We start from the raw sequence: 23,328 nt of genomic DNA, 5'->3' as shown, positions 1-23,328 counted from the left end.
GGACTAACTTACTAATCGGAGGCCCAGCCCGTATTGCTTTTTTGCCTATTTCAGTATTTCGAAGAAAAGGAATATCAAACGGAGTCCAAACGGAATGAAACATTCGGGAGCGTGATTTTTGGAACAAACATGATCCGGAGAACTTGGAATGCAAGTCAAGAAGCAGACGAGGCATCCAGGAGATAGGAGGGCGCGCCCATCCCACCTGGGCGCGCCCCCGTCTCCTGGGCCCCACAGGCGGCCACCGACGTACTCCTTCCTCCTATATATACCTACGTACCCCAAAAACATCCAGAGAGTCAACGAAAAACAATTTCCACCGCCGTAACCTTCTGTATCCGCGAGATCCCATCTTGGAGCCTTTGCCGGCACTCCGCCGGAGGGGGAATCAACCACGGAGGGCTTCTACATCAACACCATAGCCCCTCCGATGAGTTGTGAGTAGTTTACCACAGACCTTCGGGTCCATAGTTATTATCTAGATGGCTTCTTCTCTCTTTTTGGATCTCAATACAATGTTCTCCCCCTCTCTTGTGGAGCTCTATTCGATGTAAACTCTTTTCGCGGTGTGTTTGTCAAGATTCGATGAATTGTGGGTTTATGATCAAGTTTATCTATGAGAAATATTTGAATCTTCTCTGAATTCTTTTATGTATGATTGAGTTATCTTTGCAAGTCTCTTCGAATTATCAGTTTGGTTTAGCCTACTAGATTGATTTTTCTTTCCATGGGAGAAGTGCTTAGCTTTGGGTTCAATCTTGCGGTGTCCTTTCCCAGTGACAACAGGGGCAGCAAGGCACGTATTGTATTGTTGCCATCAAGGATAAAAAGCTGGGCTTTATATCATATTGCTTGAGTTTTTCACTCTACATCATGTCATCTTTCTTAATGTGTTACTCCGTTCTTTATGAACTTAATACTCTAGATGCAGGCAGGAGTCGGTCGATGTGTGGAGTAATAGTAGTAGATGCAGGCAGGAGTTGGTCTACTTGTTATGGACGTGATGCCTATATACATGATCATGCCTAGATAATCTCATAATTATTCATTGCTCGATAGTAATTTGTTCATCCACAGTAATACATATGCTAGCTTGAGAGAAGCCACCAGTGAAACCTATGGCCACCGGGTCTATCTTTTATCATATAAGCTTTCAATCTACTTTTATTTGCATCTTTACTTTTTGCATCTATATTGTAAAATACCAAAAAATATTTATCTTATCATACTATCTCTATCAGATCTCACTTTCGCAAGTGGCCGTTAAGGGATTGACAACCCCTTTATTGCGTTGGTTGCGAGTTCTTTGTTTGTTTGTGTAGGTGCGTGGGACTTTTGAGGAGCCTCCTACTGGATTGATACCTTGGTTCTCAAAAACTGAGGGAAATACTTACGCTACTCTGCTGCATCACCCTTTTTTCTTCAAGGGAAACCAACGCAAGCTCAAGACATAGCAAGAAGGATTTCTGGCACCGTTGTCGGGGAGGTCTTCGCTCAAGTCAAGACATACCAAGTACCCATCACAAACTCATTTCCCTCGCATTTATATTATTTGCCATTTTCCTCTCGTTTTCCTCTCCCCCACTTCGCCCTTGCCGTTTTATTCGCCCTCTCTTTCCCAATCTCTTCTCTCCTTTGCTTGCCCTTTTGTTTGCTCGTTTGGTTGGAATAGATGCTTATTTATTGCTAAACAGAACCTAAGATCTATGGATCCTCATCCGCTTGCTAATCTTTTTAAGAGATCCAATTATGATGAACCAATTGCTAGTGAGTTTTGTGCACTAGATTATCTTTATAAAGCTTTGCTTGAAATTTGTGAATCTAAAAATTAAGATGAAGAAATTTATGAAGAGATTCATGATAACTCTTTGAATAAAAAGCATGATTGCAATGATTTTACTATAAATTATCTTGATGTCAATTGTGCTAATAATATGCAAAACCCTAAGCTTGGGGATGCTAGTTTTTCTATGTCTACTACTTGTTGCAATAATCATGATTGGGGTGATTCTTCTTATAACCTTGAAAATTTATTTAAGCCCCATGATGAATATGAAATTGATAATAGTGTTTGCAATAATATTTAAAGTGGGTTTTGAAGAGTGTCAACTTTAGATCCCACATATTTGGAGTATGTTCAATCTTATGATATTTTTGATAAAAGTGGGTTCGGAAAGGTCATGACTTTAGTTAATGTTAATCCCACTATCTTGGAAGAGTGTCAACTTTGCATGCGTGTGGATCATGTTGAGAATATGTTTTGTGATAGCTATTTTGTTGAATTTGCTTATGATCCTACATGTAATTATTATGAGAGAGGAAAATATGGTTGTAGAAATTTTCATGTTACTAAATACCTCTCTTCATGTTGAGATTGCTATCATCTCTTTGTTCTTCCTTGCATATGCTAGTTTTTACTTGCCTTGATAATTTGTTTGCTTACAAGATTCCTATGCATAGGAAGTATGTTAGACTTAAGTATGTTTGTCACTTGTTTTATGATGCTCTCTTTGTGCTTCAATTCTTGTCTTTCATGTGAGCATCATTGATATCTCAATGCCTAGCTAAAAAGGCTTTAAAGAAAAGCGCTTGTTGGGAGACAACCTAATATTTTTCCTTGCTGTTATTTAATAAATTTTGCATCTATCTTCTGTTTAGATGTGTTTTTATCTTTTAATTAGTGTTTGTGCCAAGTAGAACCTATAGGATAACCTATGATGATAGTTGATTTGATTCTGCTGAAAAACAGAAACTTTGCACGCACGAATTTAATTTCGTTAAATCACAGAAACGTGATTTTGCGTTGATTCTTTTTGATGCTGATCAATAGACAAATTTTCCAGGACTTCCTATTTTTGTAGGATTTTTAGAGTTTCAGAAGTTTGTGTTAGTTACAGATTGCTACAGACTGTTCTGTTTTTGACAGATTCTGTTTTTCGTGTATTGTTTGCTTATTTTGATGCATCTATGGCTAGTAAAATAGTTTATAAACCATAGAGAAGTTGTAATACAGTAGGTTTAACACCAAAATAAATAAAGAATGAGTTCATTACAGTAACTTATGTGGTGGTTTTGTTTTCTTTCACTAACGGAGCTTATAAGATTTCCTGTTGAGTTTTGTGTTGTGAAGTTTTCAAGGTTGGGTAAAGCTTTGATGGACTATGGAATAAGGAGTGGAAAAAGCCTAAGCTTTGGGATGCCCATGGCACCCCAAGATATTCAAGAATAGCCAAAAGCCTAAGTTTGGGGATGCCCCGGGAAGGCATCCCCTCTTTCGTCTTCGTTCATTGGTAACTTTACTTGGAGCTATATTTTTATTCGCCACATGATATGTTTTTTGCTTGGAGCGTCGTGTATTATATTAGTCTTTGATTCTTAGTTTACCACAATCATCCTTGCTGTACACACCTTTTGGGACAAGCCTACTTGATTGAATTTGTTAGAATATGCTATGTGCTTCACTTATATCTTTTGAGCGTGATAGTTTTTGCTCTAGTGCTTCACTTATATCTTTTAGAGCACGACGGTGGATTAATTTTGAAGAAATTGCTAGTCTCTCATGCTTCACTTATATTATTTTGAGAGTCTTTTAGAACAGCATTGTATTTGCTACGGTTATGAATTTTGTCCTAGAATGATGAGCATCCAAGTTGGGTATAATAAAAACTATCATAGGAAGTGCATTAAACACTAGGATCAATTTGATGCTTGATAATTATTTTGAGATATAAAGGTAGTAATGTTAGAGTCATGCTAGTGGGTAATTATGAAATTGAGAAATAGTTGTGTTGAGGTTTGCAAGTCCCGTAGCATGCACGCATTGTTGAGGAAATCGTTAACTGGTAGCTGCTCGGTTGGTTGGCGAGTAGGGGATTAATCGGCTAATCGGCAAGTTAATCCGCCATTTAATCAATTAATCGGACAATTTAGCGGTTTATCGGCTACTCGGTGACACTACGAGTAGGGATTAATTGGCAAGTTAACTGGTTAATTGGATGAATTCTTGAACAGGGCATGCACGTATGGTAAAAGTTGTGTGACAAATTTGTTGCATGAGGTGCTCTTTTGATTGTCTTCCTTATGGGTGGCAGTCGGGGACGAGCGATGGTTTTTTCCTACCAATCTATCCCTCTAGGGGCATGCGTAGTAGTACTTTGCTTCGAGGGCTAAGTAGACTTTTGCAATAAGTATATGAGTTCTTTATGACTAATGTGAGTCCATGGATATATGCACACTCATCCTTCCACTTTGCTAGCTCTATTATACCATGCAACTTTCGCCGGTATCACACCCATTATTTACCTTCCTCAAAACAACCACCATACCTACCTATTATGGCATTTCCATAGCCATTCCGAGATATATTGCCATGCAACTTTCCACCGTTCCATTTATTATGACATGTTCCATCATTGTCATATTGCTCTTTGCATGATCATGTAGTTGACATCGTATTTGTGGCAAGGCCACCTTCATAATTTTCATACATGTCGCTCTTAATTCATTGCATATCCCGGTACACCGCCGGAGGCATTCATATAGAGTCATATCTTGTTCTAGCTTTGAGTTGTAATTCTTGAGTTGTAAATCAAGGAAAGTGTGATGATCTTCATTATTAGAGAATTGTCCCAGCGAGGAAAGGATGATGAAGACTATGATTCCCCCACAAGTCGGGATGAGACTTCGGACTTTAAAAAGAGAGAAAAAAGAAAAGGCCAAAAATAAAAATAAAAAGAAAGGCCAAAGAAAAAAGAAAAAAAGAGAGAAAAATAAATAAAATGAGAGAAAAAGAGAGAAGGGACAATGCTACTATCTCTTTTTCCACACTTGTGCTTCAAAGTAGCACCATGATCTTCATGATAGAGAGTCTCCTATGTTGTCACTTTCATATACTAAGTGGGAATTTTTCATTATAGAACTTGGCTTGTATATTCCAATGATGGGCTTCCTCAAAATGCCCTAGGTCTTCGTGAGCAAGCGAGATGGATGCACACCCACTTAGTTTCTTTTGTTGAGCTTTCATATATTTATAGCTCTAGCGCATCCGTTGCATGGCAATCCCTACTCACTCACATTGATATCTATTGATGGGCATCTCCATAGCCCGTTGATACGCCTAGTTGATGTGAGATTATCTTCTCCCTTTTTGTCCTTACAACCACCACCGTATACCACCATAGTGCTATGTCCATGGCTTGCGCTCATGTATTGCGTAAGAGTTGAAAAAGCTGAAGCGCGTTAAAAAGTATAAACCAATTGCTCGGCTCGTCATCGGGGTTGTACATGTTGAGGAACGTAGCAGAAATTCAAAATTTTCCTACGTGTCACCAAGATCTATCTAAGGAGAAACCAGCAACGAGGGGAAGGAGAGTGCATCTACATACCCTTGTAGATCGCTAAGCGGAAGCGTTCAAGAGAACGGGGTTGAAGGAGTCGTACTCGTCGTGATCCAAATCACCGGAGATCCTAGTGCCGAACGGACGGCACCTCCTCGTTCAACACACGTACAGCCCGGTGACGTCTCCCATGCCTTGATCCAGCAAGGAGAGAGGGAGAGGTTGAGGAAGACTCCTCCATCAGCAGCACAACGGCGTGGTGGTGATGGAGGAGCGTGGCAATCCTGCAGGGCTTCGCCAAGCACCGTAGGAGAGGAGGAGTACTTGGGAGAGGGGGAGGGCTGCACCAGAACTTGTGGTGCGGCTGCCCTCCCACCCCCCACATATATATAGGGGCAAGGGAGAGGGGGCCGGCCCCCTCAGATCCAATCTGAGGAGGGGGCGGCGGCCAAGGGGGGGAGGAGTGCCTCCCAAGTCAAGTGGAGGCCCTCCCCCTTAGGGTTTTCCCCTTCCCATGCGCATGGGCCTTGGGGGGACTGGTGCCCCTGGCCCATTAAGGCTAGGGCATCCCCCCTACAGCCCATGCTACTGTATTGGACGTGGTGGAACAATTTCCGGACCTCCGGACCCCTCCGGAATCCTCCGGAACCTTCTGGAAGCTTCCCGGTACAATACCAAAAAAACCCGAACTTTTTCCGGAACCCGAACGACAACTTTCCATATATAAATCTTTACCTCTGGACCATTCTGGAACTCCTCGTGACGTCCGGGATCTCATCCGGGACTCCGAACAACATTCGGTAACCACATACAAACTTCCTTTATAACCCTAGCGTCATTGAACCTTAAGTGTGTAGACCCTACGGGTTCGGGAGACATGTAGACATGACCGAGACATTCTCCGGTCAATAACCAACAGCGGGATCTGGATACCCATGTTGGCTCCCACATGTTCCATGATGATCTCATCGGATGAACCACGATGTCAAGGACTCAATCGATCCCGTATATAATTCCCTTTGTCTAGCGGTATTGTACTTGCCCGAGATTCGCTCGTCGGTATCCTGATACCTTGTTCAATCTCGTTACTGGCAAGTCTCTTTACTCGTTCCGTAACACATCATCCCGTGATCAACCCCTTGGTCACATTGTGCACATTATGATGATGTCCTACCGAGTGGGCCCAGAGATACCTCTCCATTTACACGGAGTGACAAATCCCAGTCTCGATTCGTGCCAACCCAACAGATACTTTCGGAGATACCTGTAGTGTACCTTTATAGCCACCCAGTTACATTGTGACGTTTGGTACACCCAAAGCATTCCTACGGTATCCGGGAGTTGCACAATCTCATGGTCTAAGGAAATGATACTTGACATTAAAAAAGCTTTAGCATACGAACTACGATCTTTGTGCTAGGCTTAGGATTGGGTCTTGTCCATCACATCATTCTCCTAATGATGTGATCCCGTTATCAATGACATCCAATGTCCATGGTCAGGAAACCGTAACCATCTATTGATCAACGAGCTAGTTAATTAGAGGCTTACTAGGGACATGGTGTTGTCTATGTATCCACACATGTATCTGAGTTTCCTATCAATACAATTATAGCATGGATAATAAACAATTATCATGAACAAGGAAATATAATAATAACTAATTTATTATTGCCTCTAGGGCATATTTTCAACAGTCTCCCACTTGCACTAGAGTTAATAATCTAGTTCACATCGCCATGTGATTAACACTCACAGGTCACATCACCATGTGACCTACATCCAAAGAGTTTACTAGTGTCACTAAACTAGTTCACATCATCATGTGATTAAGACTCAATGAGTTCTGGGGTTTGATCATGTTTTGCTTGTGAGAGAGGTTTTAGTCAACGGATCTGCAACATTTAGATCCGTATTTACTTCGCAAATCTCTAGGTCATATTGTAAATGCTGCTTCCACGCTCCACTTGGAGCTTTTCCAAATGGTTGCTCCATTATACGTATCCGGTTTGCTACTCAGAGTCATTCGGATAGGTGTTAAAGCTTGCATCGTCGTAACCCTTTACGCCGAACTCTTTATCACCTCCATAATCGAGAAACAAATCCTTATTCCTCTAAGGATAATTTTGACCGCTATCTGGTGATCCATTCCTTGATCACCTTTGTACCCTCTTGCCAGAGATGTGGCAAGGCACACATCAGGTGCGGTACTTAGCATAGCATACTATAGAGCCTACGTCTAAAGCATAGGGGACGACCTTCGTCCTTTCTCTCTTTTCTGCCGTGGTCGAGCTTTAAGTCTTAACTTCGTACCTTACGACTCAGGCAAGAACTCCTTCTTTGACTGATCCATCTTGAACACTTTCAAGATCATGTCAAGGTACGTGCTCATTTGAAAGTATCATTAAGCGTTTTGATCTATCCTCATAGATCTTGATGCTCAATGTTCAAGTAGCTTAATCCAGGTTTTCTATTGAAAAACACCTTTCAAATAACCCTATATGCTTTCTAGAAATTCTACATCATTTCTGATCATCAATATGTCAACAACATATACTCATTAGAAATTCTATAGTGCTCTCACTCACTTCTTTGGAAATACAAGTTTCTCATAAACTTTGTATAAATCCAAAATCTTTGATCATCTCATCAAAGCATACATTCCAACTCCGAGATGCTTACTCCAGTCCTTAGAAGGATCGCTGGAGCTAGCATACCTTTTAGCATCCTTAGGATCGACAAAACCTTTCTGATTGTATCACATACAACCTTTCCTTACGAAAACTGGTAAGGAAAAACTCGTTTTGACATCCATTTGCCAGATTTCATAAATGCAGCTAATTCTAACATGATTCCGACGGACTTAAGCATCGCTACGGATGAGAAAATCTCATCGTAGTCAACTCCTTGAACATGTGAAAAACTCTTCGCCACAAGTCGAGCTTCATAGACGGTCACATTACTGTCCACGTTCGTCTTCTTCTTAAAGACATTTATCTCAATGGCTTGCCGATCATCGGGCAAGTCCACCAAAGTCCATGCTTTGTTCTAATACATGGATCCTATCTCGGATTTCATGGCTTCTAACAATTTGTCGGAATTTGGGCCCACCATCGCTTCTCCATAGCTCGTAGGTTCATTGTTGTCTAGCAACATGACCTTCAAGACAGGATTACTGTACCACTCTGAAGTAGTACGCATCCTTGTCACCCTACGAGGTACGGTAGTGATTTGATCCAAAACTTCATGATCACTATCATAAGCTTCTACTTCAATTGGTGTAGGCGCCACAGGAACAACTTCCTGTTCCCTGCTACACACTTGTTGAAGTGACGGTTCAATAACCTCATCAAGTCTCCACCATCCTCCCACTCAATTTTCGAGACAACTCTTTCCTCGAAAAAGGACCCGATTCAAGAAACAATCCCTATTGCTTTCGGATCTGAATTAGGAGGTATACCCAACTGTTTTGGGTGTCCTATGAAGATGCATTTTATCCGCTTTGGGTTCGAGCTTATCAACCTGAAACTTTTTCACATAAGCGTCGCAGCCCCAAACTTTTAAGGAATGACAACTTAGGTTTCTGCAAACGGTGTCGTCTCAACGGAATTACGTGGTACCCTATTAAAGTGAGTGCGGTTGTCTCTAATGCCTAACCCATAAATGATAGTGGTAATTTGATAAGAGACATCATGGTACACACCATATCCAATAGGGTGCAACTATGATGTTCGGACACACCATCACACTATGGTGTTCCAGGCGATATTAATTGTGAAACAATTTCCACAATGTCTTTGTTGCATGCCAAAGCTCGTAACTCAGATAGTCATCTCTATGATCATATCATAGACATTTTATCCTCTTGTCACGATGATCTTCAACTTCACTCTGAAATTACTTGAACCATTCAATAATTCAGACTTGTGTTTCATCAAGTAAATATACTCAACATCTACTCGAATCATCTGTGAAGTAAGAACATAACAATACTCACTGCATGCCTTAGCACTCATTGGACTGCACACATCAAAATGTGTTACTTCCAACAAGTTGCTATCTTGTTCCATCTTACTGAAAACGAGGCTTTTCAGTCATTTTGCCCATGTGGTATGATTTGCATATCTCAAGTGATTGAAAATCAAGTGAGTCCAAACGATCCATCTGCATGGAGTTTCTTCATGCGTATACACCAATAGACATGGTTCGCATGTCTCAAACTTTTCAAAACGAGTGAGTCCAAAGATCCATCAACATGGAGCTTCTTCATGCGTTTTATACCAATATGACTTACATGGCAGTGCCACAAGTAAGTGGTACTATCATTACTATCTTATATCTTTTGGCATGAAAATGTGTATCACTACGATCGAGATTCAATAAACCATTCCTTTAGGTGCAAGACCATTGAAGGTATTATTCAAATAAATAGAGTAACCATTATTCTCCTTAAATGAATAACCGTATTGCGATAGACATAATCCAATCATGTCTATGCTCAACGAAAACACCAAAAGACAATTATTCAGGTTTAATACTAATCTTGATGGTAGAGGGAGCGTGCGATGTTTGATCACATCAAACTTGGAAACACTTCCAACACATATCGTCAGCTCACCTTTAGCTAGTCTCCGTTTATTCCGTAGACTTTTATTTCAAGTTACTAACACTTAGCAACCGAACCGGTATCTAATACCCTACACATTAACATAATGTATATCCAATATACTTCTATCGACCTTGCCAGCCTTCTCATCTACCAAGTATCTAGGGTAATTCTGCTCCAGTGGTTGTTCCCCTTATTACAGAAGCACTTAGTCTCGGGTTTGGGTTCAACCTTGGGTTTCTTCACTAGAGCAGCAGCTGTTTTGCCGTTTCATGAAGCATCCCTTCTTGCCCTTGCCCTTCTTGAAACTAGTGGTTTCACTAACCATCAACAATTGATGCTCCTTCTTGATTTCTACTTTCGCGGTGTCAAACATCGCGAATATCTCAAGGATCATCATATCTATCCCTGATATGTTATAGTTCATCACGAAGCTCTAGCAGCTTGGTGGCAATGACTTTGGAGAAACATCACTATCTCATCTGGAAGATCAACTCCCACTCGATTGAAGTGATTGTTGTACTCAGACAATCTGAGTACAAGCTCAACGATTGAGCTTTTCTCCCTTAGTTTGCAGGCTAAGAGACTCGTCGGAGGTCTTACACCTCTTGACGTGGGCACGAGCCTGAAATCCCAATTTCAGCCCTCGAAACATCTCATATGTTTCGCGACGTTCCAAAATCGTCTTCGGTGCATCAACTCTAAACCGTTTATCATTACTGAACTATCACGTAGTTATCAAAACGTGTATGTCCGATGTTCGCAACATCCACAAACAACGTTTGGGGTTCAGCACACTGAGCGGTGCATTAAGGACATAAGCTTTCTACTGTCCACATAATCTCTACTGTCAACTTTCAACTATATTTTCTCTAGGAACATATCTAAACAGTGGAAGTAAAGCGCGAGCTTACGACATAATTTGCAAAGATCTTTTGACTATGTTCAGGATAATTAAGTTCATCTTATGAACTCCCACTCAAATAGACATCCCTCTAGTCATCTAAGTGATTACATGATCCGAGTCAATTAGGCCGTGTCCGATCATCACGTGAGACGGACTAGTCATCATCGGTGAACATCTTCATGTTGGTCGTATCTACTATACGACTCATGCTCGACCTTTCGGTCTCTTGTGTTCCGAGGCCATGTCTTTACATGCTAGGCTCATCAAGTTAACCTAAGTGTTTCGCGTGTGTAAATCTGGCTTACACCCGTTGTATGTGAACGTAAGAATCTATCACACCCGATCATCACGTGGTGCTTCGAAACGATGAACTTTCGCAACGGTGCACAGTTAGGGGGAACACTTTCTTGAAATTTTAATGAGGGATCATCTTATTTACTACCGCCGTTCTAAGCAAATAAGATGCATAAACATGATAAACATCACATGCAATCAAATAGTGACATGATATGGCCAATATCATATTGCTCCTTTTCATCTCCATCTTTGGGGCTCCATGATCATCATCGTCACCGGCATGACACCATGATCTCCATCATCGTGTCTCCATGAAGTTGTCTCGCCAACTTATTACTTCTACTACTATGGCTACCGGTCAGCAATAAAGTAAAGTAATTACATGGCGTTGTTCAATGACACGCAGGTCATACAATAAATAAAGACAACTCCTATGGCTCCTGCCGGTTGTCATACTCATCGACATGCAAGTCGTGATTCCTATTACAAGAACATGATCAATCTCATACATCACATATCATGCATCACATTCTTCTTGGCCATATCACATCACATAGCATACCCTGCAAAAACAAGTTAGACGTCCTCTAATTGTTGTTTGCATGTTTTACGTGGCTGCTATGGGTTTCTAGCAAGAACGTTTCTTACCTACGCAAAAACCACAACGTGATATGTCAATTGCTATTTACCCTTCATAAGGACCCTTTTCATCGAATCCGTTCCGACTAAAGTGGGAGAGACTGGCACCCGCTAGCCACCTTATGCACCAAGTGCATGTCAGTCGGTGGAACCTGTCTCACGTAAGTGTACGTGTAAGGTCGGTCCGGGCCGCTTCATCCCACAATACCGTCGAAACAAGATTGGACTAGTAACGGTAAGCATATTGAACAAAATCAACACCCACAACTACTTTGTGTTCTACTCGTGCAAAGAATCTACGCAATAGACCTAGCTCATGATGCCACTGTTGGGGAACGTAGCAGAAATTCAAAATTTTCCTACGTGTCACCAAGATCTATCTAAGGAGAAACCAGCAACGAGGGGAAGGAGAGTGCATCTACATACCCTTGTAGATCGCTAAGCGGAAGCGTTCAAGAGAACGGGGTTGAAGGAGTCGTACTCATCGTGATCCAAATCACCGGAGATCCTAGTGCCAAACGGACGGCACCTCCGCGTTCAACACACGTACAGCCCGGTGACGTCTCCCATGCCTTGATCTAGCAAGGAGAGAGGGAGAGGTTGAGGAAGACTCCTCCAGCAGCAGCACAATGGCGTGGTGGTGATGGAGGAGCGTGCCAATCCTGCAGGGCTTCGCCAAGCACCGCAGGAGAGGAGGAGTACTTGGGAGAGGGGGAGGGCTGCGCCAGAACTTGTGGTGCGGCTGCCCTCCCACCCCCCACATATATATAGGGGCAAGGGAGAGGGGGGCCGGCCCCCTCAGATCCAATCTGAGGAGGGGGCGGCGGCCAAGGGGGGGAGGAGTGCCTCCCAAGTCAAGTGGAGGCCCTCCCCCTTAGGGTTTTCCCCTTCCCATGCGCATGGGCCTTGGGGGGGCTGGTGCCCCTGGCCCATTAAGGCTAGGGCGCCCCCTACAGCCCATGCTACTGTATTGGACGTGGTGGAACAATTTCCGGACCTCCGGACCCCTCCGGAATCCTCCAGAACCTTCTGGAAGCTTCTCGGTACAATACCGAAAAAACCCGAACTTTTTCCGGAACCCGAACAACAACTTTCCATATATAAATCTTTACCTCCGGACCATTCCGGAACTCCTCGTGACTTCCGGGATCTCATCCAGGACTCCGAACAACATTCGGTAACCACATATAAACTTCCTTTATAACCCTAGCGTCGTCGAACCTTAAGTGTGTAGACCCTACGGGTTCGGGAGACATGTAGACATGACCGAGACGTTCTCCAGTCAATAACCAACAGCGGGATCTGGATACCCATGTTGGCTCCCACATGTTCCACGATGATCTCATCGGATGAACCACGATGTCAAGGACTCAATCGATCCCGTATACAATTCCCTTTGTCTAGCGGTATTGTACTTGCCCGAGATTCGATCGTCGGTATCCTGATACCTTGTTCAATCTCGTTACCGGCAAGTCTTTTTACTCGTTCCGTAACACATCATCCCGTGATCAACCCCTTGGTCACATTGTGCACATTATGATGATGTCCTACCGAGTGGGCCCAGAGATACCTCTCCGTTTACACGGAGTGACAAATCCCAGTCTCGATTCGTGCCAACCCAATAGACACTTTCGGAGATACCTGTAGTGTACCTTTATAGCCACCCAGTTATGTTGTGACGTTTGGTACACCCAAAGCATTCCTACGGTATCCGGGAGTTGCACAATCTCATGGTCTAAGGAAATGATACTTGACATTAAAAAAGCTTTAGCATACGAACTACGATCTTTGTGCTAGGCTTAGGATTGGGTCTTGTCCATCACATCATTCTCCTAATGATGTGATCCCGTTATCAACGACATCCAATGTCCATGGTCAGGAAACCGTAACCATCTATTGATCAACGAGCTAGTCAATTAGAGGCTTACTAGGGACATGGTGTTGTCTATGTATCCACACATGTATCTGAGTTTCCTATCAATACAATTGTAGCATGGATAATAAACAATTATCATGAACAAGGAAATATAATAATAACTAATTTATTATTGCCTCTAGGGCATATTTCCAACAGTACATGATGGTAGTATTTTGTGTAATGAAAATGAAGCATGGCCTAACTATATGATTTTGTAGGGATAAGCTTTCTTTGGCTATGCTATTTTGATAGGACATGATTATTTGTTAGTATGCTTCGAAGTATTATTATTTTTATGTTTTATAAGCTTTTATCTTGAGTCATTTGGATCTGAACAATCATGCCACAATAGAGAAAATTACATTGAGAATTATGCTAGGTAGCATTCCACATCAAAAAAAAAAATCTGTTTTTATCATTTACCTACTCGAGGACGAGCATGAATTAAGCTTGGGGATGCTTGATATGTCTCCAATGTATCTATAATTTTTGATTGTTCCATGCTATTATATTACCCCTTTTGGGTGTTTATGGGATTTATTTTACACATTTATATCATTTTTGGGACTAACCTACTAACCAAAGGCCCAGCCCGTATTGCTGTTTTTTTGCCTATTTCAGTATTTCGAAGAAAAGGAATATCAAACGGAGTCCAAACGAAATGAAACCTTCGGGAGCGTGATTTTTGGAACGAACGTGATCCAGAGAACTTGGAGTGCAAGTCAAGAAGCAGATGAGGCCTCCAGGAGATAGGAGGGTGCGTCCACCCCTCCTGGGCACGCCCCTGTCTCCTGGGCCCCACAGGCGGCCACCGACGTACTCCTTCCTCCTATATATACCTACGTACCGCGAAAACATCCAGAGAGTCAACAAAAAACAATTTCCACCGCCGTAACCTTTTGTATCCGCGAGATCCCATCTTGGAGCCTTCGCCGGCGCTCCGCCGGAGGGGGAATCAACCACGGAGGGCTTCTACATCAACACCATAGCCCCTCCGATGAGTTGTGAGTAGTTTACCATAGACCTTCGGGTCCATAGTTATTAGCTAGATGGCTTCTTCTCTCTTTTTGGATCTCAATACAATGTTCTCCCCCTCTCTTGTGGAGATCTATTTGATGTAATCTCTTTTTGTGGTGTGTTTGTCGAGATCCAATGAATTGTGGGCTTATGATCAAGTTTATATATGAGAAATATTTGAATCTTCTCTGAATTCTTTTTGTATGATTGAGTTATCTTTGCAAGTCTCTTCGAATTATCAGTTTGGTTTAGCCTACTAGATTGATCTTTCTTGCCATGGGAGAAGTGCTTAGCTTTGGTTCAATCTTGCGGTGTCCTTTCCCAGTGACAACAGGGGCAGCAAGGCACGTATTGTATTGTTGCCATCGAGGATAAAAAGATGGGGTTTATATCATATTGCTTGAGCTTATCCCTCTACATCATGTCATCTTTCTTAATGCGTTACCCTGTCCTTTATGAACTTAATACTCTAGATGCAGGCAGGAGTCGGTCGATGTGTGGAGTAATAGTAGTAGATGCAGGCAGGAGTCGGTCTACTTGTTACGGACGTGATGCCTATATACATGATCATGCCTAGATAATCTCATAATTATTCTCTTTTCTATCAATTGCTCGACAGTAATTTGTTCATCCACCATAATACTTATGCTATCTTGAGAGAAGCCACCAGTGAAATCTATGGCCCCCGGGTCTATCTTTTATCATATAAGCTTTTAATCTACTTTTATTTGCATCTTTACTTTTTGCATCTATATTATAAAATACCAAAAATATATTTATCTTATCATACTATCTCTATCAGATCTCACTTTCGCAAGTGGCCGTGAAGGGATTGACAACCCCTTTATTGCGTTGGTTGCGAGTTCTTTGTTTGTTTGTGTAGGTGCGTGGGACTTTTGAGGAGCCTCCTACTGGATTGATACCTTGGTTCTCATAAACTAAGGGAAATACTTACGCTACTCTGCTGCATCACCCTTTCCTCTTCAAGGAAAACCAACGCAAGCTCAAGATGTAGCACTCCATATCCGGAACAAAGTTGAGCACTTCACACGGACCCTCATCATTGCGTATGGAGAAGCCCAGGATGAGTTCAAGGCCGATTTTCTCCTTGAATTAGTTAATCTGGCGAAGGATAATCCCTACCCCATTCTTATCGGTGGGGATTTTAATTTGCTATGATTTCCAAATGAGAAAAGCCGAGGTAGGTTTGATAATCATTGGCCTTTCCTTTTCAACGCTGTCATAGACAGTTCAGATTTGCGTGACGTTTCCTTGATTGGAAGACAGTTCACTTGGGCGAACAGTCTTTCAGAACCGACATATGAGAAACTAGATCGCATATTAACGGATACTGACTGGAAATCTAGATTCCCTATGGTTTCTGTACACGCTCTACCTCGCATAGAGGCTATCTCAGACCACGCACCCATCCTTTTAACTACTAGATTGCCACGACCGCAACACAGACGCAAGTTCAAGTTCGGACTGGGTTGGTTGCATCGGGATGGATTCCATGACATGGTCAAGAAGGTGTGGGATAAACCGGATGCTGGGCTTACCCCAATACACAAATGGAACAACAAAATGCATGCATTACGTAAGTTCCTTGGTGGTTGGGCTAGGCACACTACGGGTATCCTCAAAAAGAAGAAGCTTCGTCTTTCATCCATCACTAATGAATTAGAAGCTTTGGCAGAAACCTCTATCTGAGCATGAAATCGAGATCAAGAGTCATTCGAATGCACAGATAGCTAGCATGTTGCTTGAGGAGGAACTCAAATGCTACCAACATAGTAACTCTTAGTTTATCCTGAAAAGTGATTCGGATACTAGATATTTCCATGGAGTTGCTAATGGCAGACACCGGAAGAAAAATATTCATTCCGTACAACAGGACGAGGGCATGATTGAGGGGCATGAGCAACTTAAATCTTACATTACTAATTATTATAAAAATTTCTTCAGAGCCCCAGAGGAAGGAAACTTCTCAATGGATGAGTCCCGAATAGATGACATCCCCAGGTCTCTGATGAGGCAAACGGCCTTCTAACAGCTCCATACTCCGAGGAGGAAGTTAGAAAGGCGGTTTTCCTAATGGAGCACAACAAAGCCCCGGGTCCAGATGGTTTTCCCGCCGAGTTCTATCAGAACTTCTGGGATGCCATCAAGCTGGATCTCCTATTTATGTTTAGCGACCTACATGCTGGCCATCTGTAATTGTTTCGCTTAAACTTCGATGAGATTATTTTATTACCTAATGTTAATGAGGCTGAAAGGATACAACAATATAGACCTATTTGCCTCTTTAATGTTAGTTTTAAAATATTCACGAAGGTTGTGACTATTAGGCTAAATCTGGTTGTCGGACATGTGATTCGTCCTTCACAGACTGCTTTTATGCAAGGAAGAAACATCCTAGATGGAGTTGTTATCCTTCATGAAACGGTCCATGAATTACATCGGAAAAAGTTGAATGAGGTGGTACTCAAAATAGACTTTGAAAAATCTTATGCAAAGTCAAATGGCCATTCTTCAACAGATTCTCGGAATGAAAGGATTTTCTGCAGTCCATAGCTTTGTTTCTGGAGATAGTGTTGCCATTAAGGTCAATGATGACGTTTGACACTATTTCCAAACAAAGAAGGGATTGCGACAAGGTGACTCGATATTGCCCATGCTGTTTCTATACTACTATATAGTGTACCAGTTATGAAATTTTAAATCTCAAGACTGGCAGTGAATGTGAACCATTGATATAGTCCATCGAATGGTTCAAAATTCTGGGATTCGCATCTACAGTACTAGCTACAATGCATCTACAGTAGCAGTGAATATTCCGCTGTTCTCCGAAACCATCTATAGACGATCAATTTAGGGAAAGGTCACCTGCTTGCTACTGTTGTGCATCTGTGTGTGTAGCAGGCCGAGCCGAGCATACGCATGGACAGGTAGTCTGTGAACGCCCGACGACGTGTGTGCTAATCACATTAGCAAGGAACGAGGTGATGTTTAGGGAGAGTTCTTAGAGTTGGCCGTAGTGCAAGGTACTGACAGACTTGGGAAATTATCGTGCTTGGCATATGCATATTTAATGGGATGATTAGCGAGTTTTGGATTGAGAAAGAGAAGCGAGAGAGTCTCAACCATGGAACACAACTATAAACATTTTTTTTGACAATATTGAGGGGGTGGAAATAAGAACAAAACAAAAACTTCTGTTGTACCTCACAAAAAACACTTTTGCTGTATATAAGAAAATTTCATACAGGAAGTCAATTCATGTAGTAATTTATATTTTGTCATATCACAGTTCAAAGATAATGTACAAGAATAAAACAAATATGGAAATTGATCTCTCTAGATTTTTTTATGCGGACCCATGTATGTATCATTTTTAAAATTTTAAATTCAATATTTTTAAATAAAATTTATAGTCAGATAATTTTTCTTCTCACAACGTAATAATTCATATATATCTCAATGGACGACTTATTGAATTCTTTTATTGTTTGCCATATTGAAAAAAAACTAGATAAGTTTGCAACATTGTGATAATCAATAATGAAGTTTTGACATATCATGAAATTTAACATTGGGATAAAACTGATTCTAAGCATGCAAAGCATGCGCTACTTATACTAGTTCAATACAGTGGCGGATATGCTAGCGGTCATGATTGAGTGTGCTAAGGTTGATGGCCAAATTGATGGGGTAGTAAGTCATGTAGTTGATGGCGGTCTCTCTATACTTCAATATGCCGACGATAGATTCTCTTTATGGATCATGACCTCGAGAAAGCGAGAAATCTGAAATTAATTTTATCAGCGTTCGAGCAACTCTCAGGTCTAAAGATCAACTTTCATAAAAGTGAATTGTTTTGTTTTGGCGAGGCTCAAGATCGAGGCCCACCTGTACGCTGAACTGTTTGGATGTGGTTGGGCCAGTTTTCGATCACATATTTGGAGATACCAATACATTGTTGGAGACTCAGAAATGCTGAATGGAAACACGTCGAGGATAGGCTGCAAAAAAGACTTAGCAGTTGGAAAGATAAATTGTTGTCTTTGTGTGGAAGGTTGGTCCTCATAAACTTAGTACTAAGTAATATGACACTATATGTGATTTCCTTCTTCTAGTTGCCAAAAGGAGTTCTACATAGATAGGATTATTTCCGATCAAGATTCTTTTGGTAAGGAGATAGCGAGCGAAAGAAATATCGGCTAGCTAAATAGAGTGTGGTTTGTCGTCCCAAAGACCAAGGCGGGTTGAGAATTCATGACCTTGAGGTTAAGAATAGGGCCCTCCTCGGCAAATGGTTGTTTAAATTGCTGGCGAAAGATGGTGTATGGAAAACCCAAGTATACTGAAAGCCTGGGGATTTTCATTTTTGGGCGGGTTTAATGATTACGAAGAAATATTTCTTCTCCTATGGATCCTTCTCGATTAAGGACGGCTCGGAAATTAGATGCTGGGAGGACAAGTGGCTAGGAAATGCCACACTACAGGAACAATATCCGGCTCTTTACAACATTGTGGGTCACAAGGGCGATACTATTGCCACTGTAATGGAATCATTTCCGCCAAATGTGACGTTCATAAGAGATTTAATTGGACCCAAACTCTAATCGTGGTACATCCTGCTCCAACGGTTGTCCACGGTGCAACTGTCACATGGGTCTGATGTATTTCGATGAAACCTACATGGAAATGGACAATTCTCAGTGGAGTCTATGTATAAAGCATTAATCCAGTCTAATGTTTCAGTTGATAATAACAAAAAGATTTGGAAGACGAAAATACCTCTTAAGAATAAAATATTTGCATGGTATCTCCGTCGCGGAGTCATTCTTACTATAGATAACCTTATCAAGAGGAATTGGCATGGAAGTTTGTAATGTGTTTTTTGTCATCATGATGAGACAATAAAATATTTATATTCTTCCAATGCAAATTGGCTCGGTTTATATGGTCAGTCATCCAGATAGCTTTTTTATACACGATTGAAGGATACGACGAGGGATACTTTTATCCAAACTGGGTGGCAACATGATCTTAGAATTGGTCCACCTCCACTTTAGGCGTTATATGGACTCTACATGTTTTTTTGTATTCCGCTTTTTTATTTTTTTGTCTGTGCGAGAGGATTTTATTTGGCTGTGTGCATCTTAGTTATGCAGAGACCGAGTGTAATACTTAAACCTTTTAAGTAATAAAGCGCCCCTTTTCATAAAAATTAAAATAGATAGTACAGTATTTGTAGTATTTACCCTCGAAATAGTAAATTGTTTGTAGTATTTCCTTGCCTCTCACGCCCGCACGCTCGCGCACGTCCATTGTTTCCCCGCGCGCGCGCGCCCCCTCGCCGGGACGCCGATCGAGACGCAAATGGTAATTTAAACCCCCGGCCCGGCGCGCGCGCCCCGCTAGTCTACCACCACTATCCAGCCACGCTCGATGCCTCCATGTGATGCGATCCACCGGCGCACACGTTAGCGTACGGTACCGCACGCAATCAGCGAACGATCGAGGAGACGGGTTAAGCTGATTAGACACAAGGGACGCGGTCTAGACGTGCTACGTCCGAAGGAAACGCTCCAAATGGAAGGCCATGGCCGTGCTTGCTCCGGCCAACAGCTATCCCGGTCGAGCTGTAGCACACATCAATCGAATCGATTCGTGCAGCGTATCGTCCCCTTTCCTGCAAAGTGCGAAGCACTAGCTTCCATTCCACACATCCCCATCATAACTCTCACCAAGACACGGACGACTATTCCATCGAAAACTATTCCATGGCTCCCGGTCGATGTGTGGAGTGCTAGCGGCATCGACCATCTTGGCGCGTAGATTGGTTTGACTTCTTCCTATAATATAGCCGCACACCCATTCCACCGAGGGCTAGCACTAGATTAAGATTAGTAGGAGTAGTTCGTGGCCGAGTACTTAAGTAAAGAGTACGTACGTAGGCGCAGCTCTCTGCATTTTCATATCGTCCTTACGTCTGTTGAACGATCATCGGGTGACGAGACGAGACCAACTCCATCGAAACGGGCTCTGCGCTGCGCGTCAGCTCTCGTCGACCGGTAATGCCGCTGCGTGGGCGCGGCCGCAGCCTCCTGCTTCTCGTCGTCGTGCTGTGGTGCTCCGCGCTCCGGTGCGCCGCGCCGGACCTCGCCGCGGACCGCGCGGCGCTGCTCGCGTTCCGGGCCGCGGTCGGCCCGGGGCTCCCGTGGGACGTGTCGGCCGGGGTCTCGCCGTGCGGGTGGCGCGGCGTCGGCTGCGACAACAGCACCGGAGGCGGCCGCGTCGTCGCGCTGCAGCTCCCCGGCGCCGGCCTGATCGGTCAGCTGCCGCTGGGGACCGTGGGCAACCTCACCGCGCTCAGGGCGCTGTCGCTCCGCTCCAACGCGCTCTCTGGCGGGATCCCCACGGACATCGGCAACTGCGGGGAGCTCCGGTACCTCTACCTCCAGGACAACAAGCTCGCCGGAGAGATACCGGAGGGGTTCTTCTCGCTCGGCTTGCTGCAGCGGCTCGTCCTCTCGAATAATCGTTTCTCTGGCCGTGTGTCGCTGGAGTTCAACAAGCTCCGCCGGCTGGCCACTCTGTACTTGGAGAACAACGTCCTTAATGGCACCCTCCCTGCCGACCTTGATCTCCCTAATCTTCAGCTGTTCAACGTGTCCGACAACCAGCTCAACGGCCCTGTGCCAGCGTCGCTCGCCGGAAGACCGGCCAACGCCTTTAGTGGGACAGCGCTATGCGGCGCCCCTCTAAGCCCGTGCGCGAACACTTCGCCGCCGCCACCACCGCCGTCTCCATTGCCATTGCCTCCTCCGGCCTCTCCTGAGGACAGCAAGAGCAGCAAGCTCTCCACTGCCGCGATCGCCGGTATTGCTGCGGGCGCCGTCGCGGCGCTCTTGGTGGTGCTCGCCGTGATCTTCTTCCTGCTCTGTTGCCGTCGTCGCAAGACAAATAAGGCCGACACTTCCACCGAGACGGCGGCCTACGGCGACGAGGACGCGTCACCGGAGACGGTGTCCGTGGCGAGGGCGGAGAAGAGCGGCGTGAAGCCGTCGCGCTCCTCGAAGCCGACGGCCAGCGACGCCAAGAAGCTGGTGTTCGTGGGAGGTGAGCCGGAGGTGGCCTACGAACTGGAATCGCTGCTGCACGCGTCGGCCGAGGTGCTCGGGAAGGGCTGGCTGGGCACGACGTACCGCGCCACGCTCGAGGGCGGCGTCGCCGTGGTGACCGTCAAGAGGCTGAGGGAGGTGCCCATCCCGGAGAAGGAGTTCCGCGGTACGGTGGCCGCGCTCGGCGCGCTCCGCCACGACAACCTGGTGCCGCTCCGCTCGTACTTCTACAGCAAGGAGGAGAAGCTCATCGTCTACGACTTCGTGAGCGCCAAAGGCCTCTCCTCCCTTCTCCACGGCGCGGGCAGCGAGCGCCTCGACTTCACGGCGCGGGCGCGCATTGCGCTGGCGTCGGCGCGCGGCATCGCCTTCATCCACGGCGCCGGCGCCGGCTCGTCCCACGGCAACATCAAGTCGTCCAACATCCTCGTCAATGACGCGCGCGACGGCGCCTACGTGGCCGACTACGGCCTTGTCCAGCTCGTCGGCGCCAGCGTGCCGCTGAAGCGCGTGACGGGGTATCGCGCCCCGGAGGTGACGGACCCGCGTAGGGCGTCGCAGGAGGCCGACGTGTACAGCTTCGGCGTGCTGCTCCTGGAGCTGCTCACCGGGAAGGCCCCCGCGAACTCGGTGCCGGGGAGCGACGGCGCCGCGGACCTGCCGCAGTGGGTGGGCACGGTGGTGCAGGAGGAGTGGACGGGCGAGGTGTTCGACGCCAGCATCGCCAACGAGGCGCTCGTGGAGGAGGAGATGGTGCGGCTGCTGCAGCTGGGCACGGAGTGCACCGAGCGGCGGCCCGACCGGCGGCCCGCGATGGCCGAGGTTGCCGCGAGGATAGAGGACATCGTCGGCAGCGTGCAGCGGAAGACGGACTCGGCCGAGTTCCACAGCGTGTCCGCCGACCATTCGGCGTAGCCGTAGCCTCCGCCGCCGTGGTTCATTTCATTTCCGTAGCTGGTTTTCAGTTTCCCGCTGCAAACTGTGCAAAACTATACTGGCATTCCTCAACATGTTCATAGAATCTGTTTACTTCGTTGTTTTCCTGCGAATTCCTGGATGAATTCAAGTATAATATACAATAATTTGTTCATCGTTTACCGACCCAACTAGTTTCATCACAGTTAAGACTCATTAAGTTTCCCCAAGCACCCAGCCCCCAACAATTTGGATCTGCTAGGTGCCAAATGGAGACTGTTTCAGCTAAGTCGCCCGGATTGAAGCGGTCGATCAGTCGACAGTCGGCGAGTCCATTTCAGGATGGACGTTTTATTCCAGCAGCGTCAGCGTACGCGTACCAACACGTTGAACGCTTCTACTCTCTGACCTGGTAAAGACTGTCGCTGTTCTGGCCGGCAAACGGGAAAGAGAAGACGGCGATCACAGTCTCGCAAGCGATGAGAGGCTGCTCGTGAGAAAATGTGAGAAATGGCGGCGCTGACAAGACCATCATATTTAGTTGTCTGACGAATGGAGTGAAT

General features: G+C 44.6%; 1 protein-coding gene across 1 annotated transcript; it reads left to right on the top strand.

Annotated features, from left to right (window-relative positions):
- Positions 1 to 20,645: 20,645 nt before the first annotated feature.
- LOC119309338 (probable inactive receptor kinase RLK902) lies at positions 20,646 to 22,940 on the top strand. Its single transcript, XM_037585361.1, has one exon. The coding sequence runs from the start codon at positions 20,804 to 20,806 to the stop codon at positions 22,763 to 22,765; it is 1,962 nt and encodes a 653-aa protein (XP_037441258.1). The 5' UTR covers positions 20,646 to 20,803; the 3' UTR covers positions 22,766 to 22,940.
- The last annotated feature ends 388 nt before the right edge of the window (positions 22,941 to 23,328 follow it).

The sequence above is a fragment of the Triticum dicoccoides genome, chromosome 5B, assembly GCF_002162155.2.
Source record: "Triticum dicoccoides isolate Atlit2015 ecotype Zavitan chromosome 5B, WEW_v2.0, whole genome shotgun sequence".
Taxonomy (NCBI): domain Eukaryota; kingdom Viridiplantae; phylum Streptophyta; class Magnoliopsida; order Poales; family Poaceae; genus Triticum; species Triticum dicoccoides.
The sequence above is the reverse complement of the archived record's forward strand: the minus strand, read 5'-3'. Positions and strand labels throughout refer to the sequence as shown.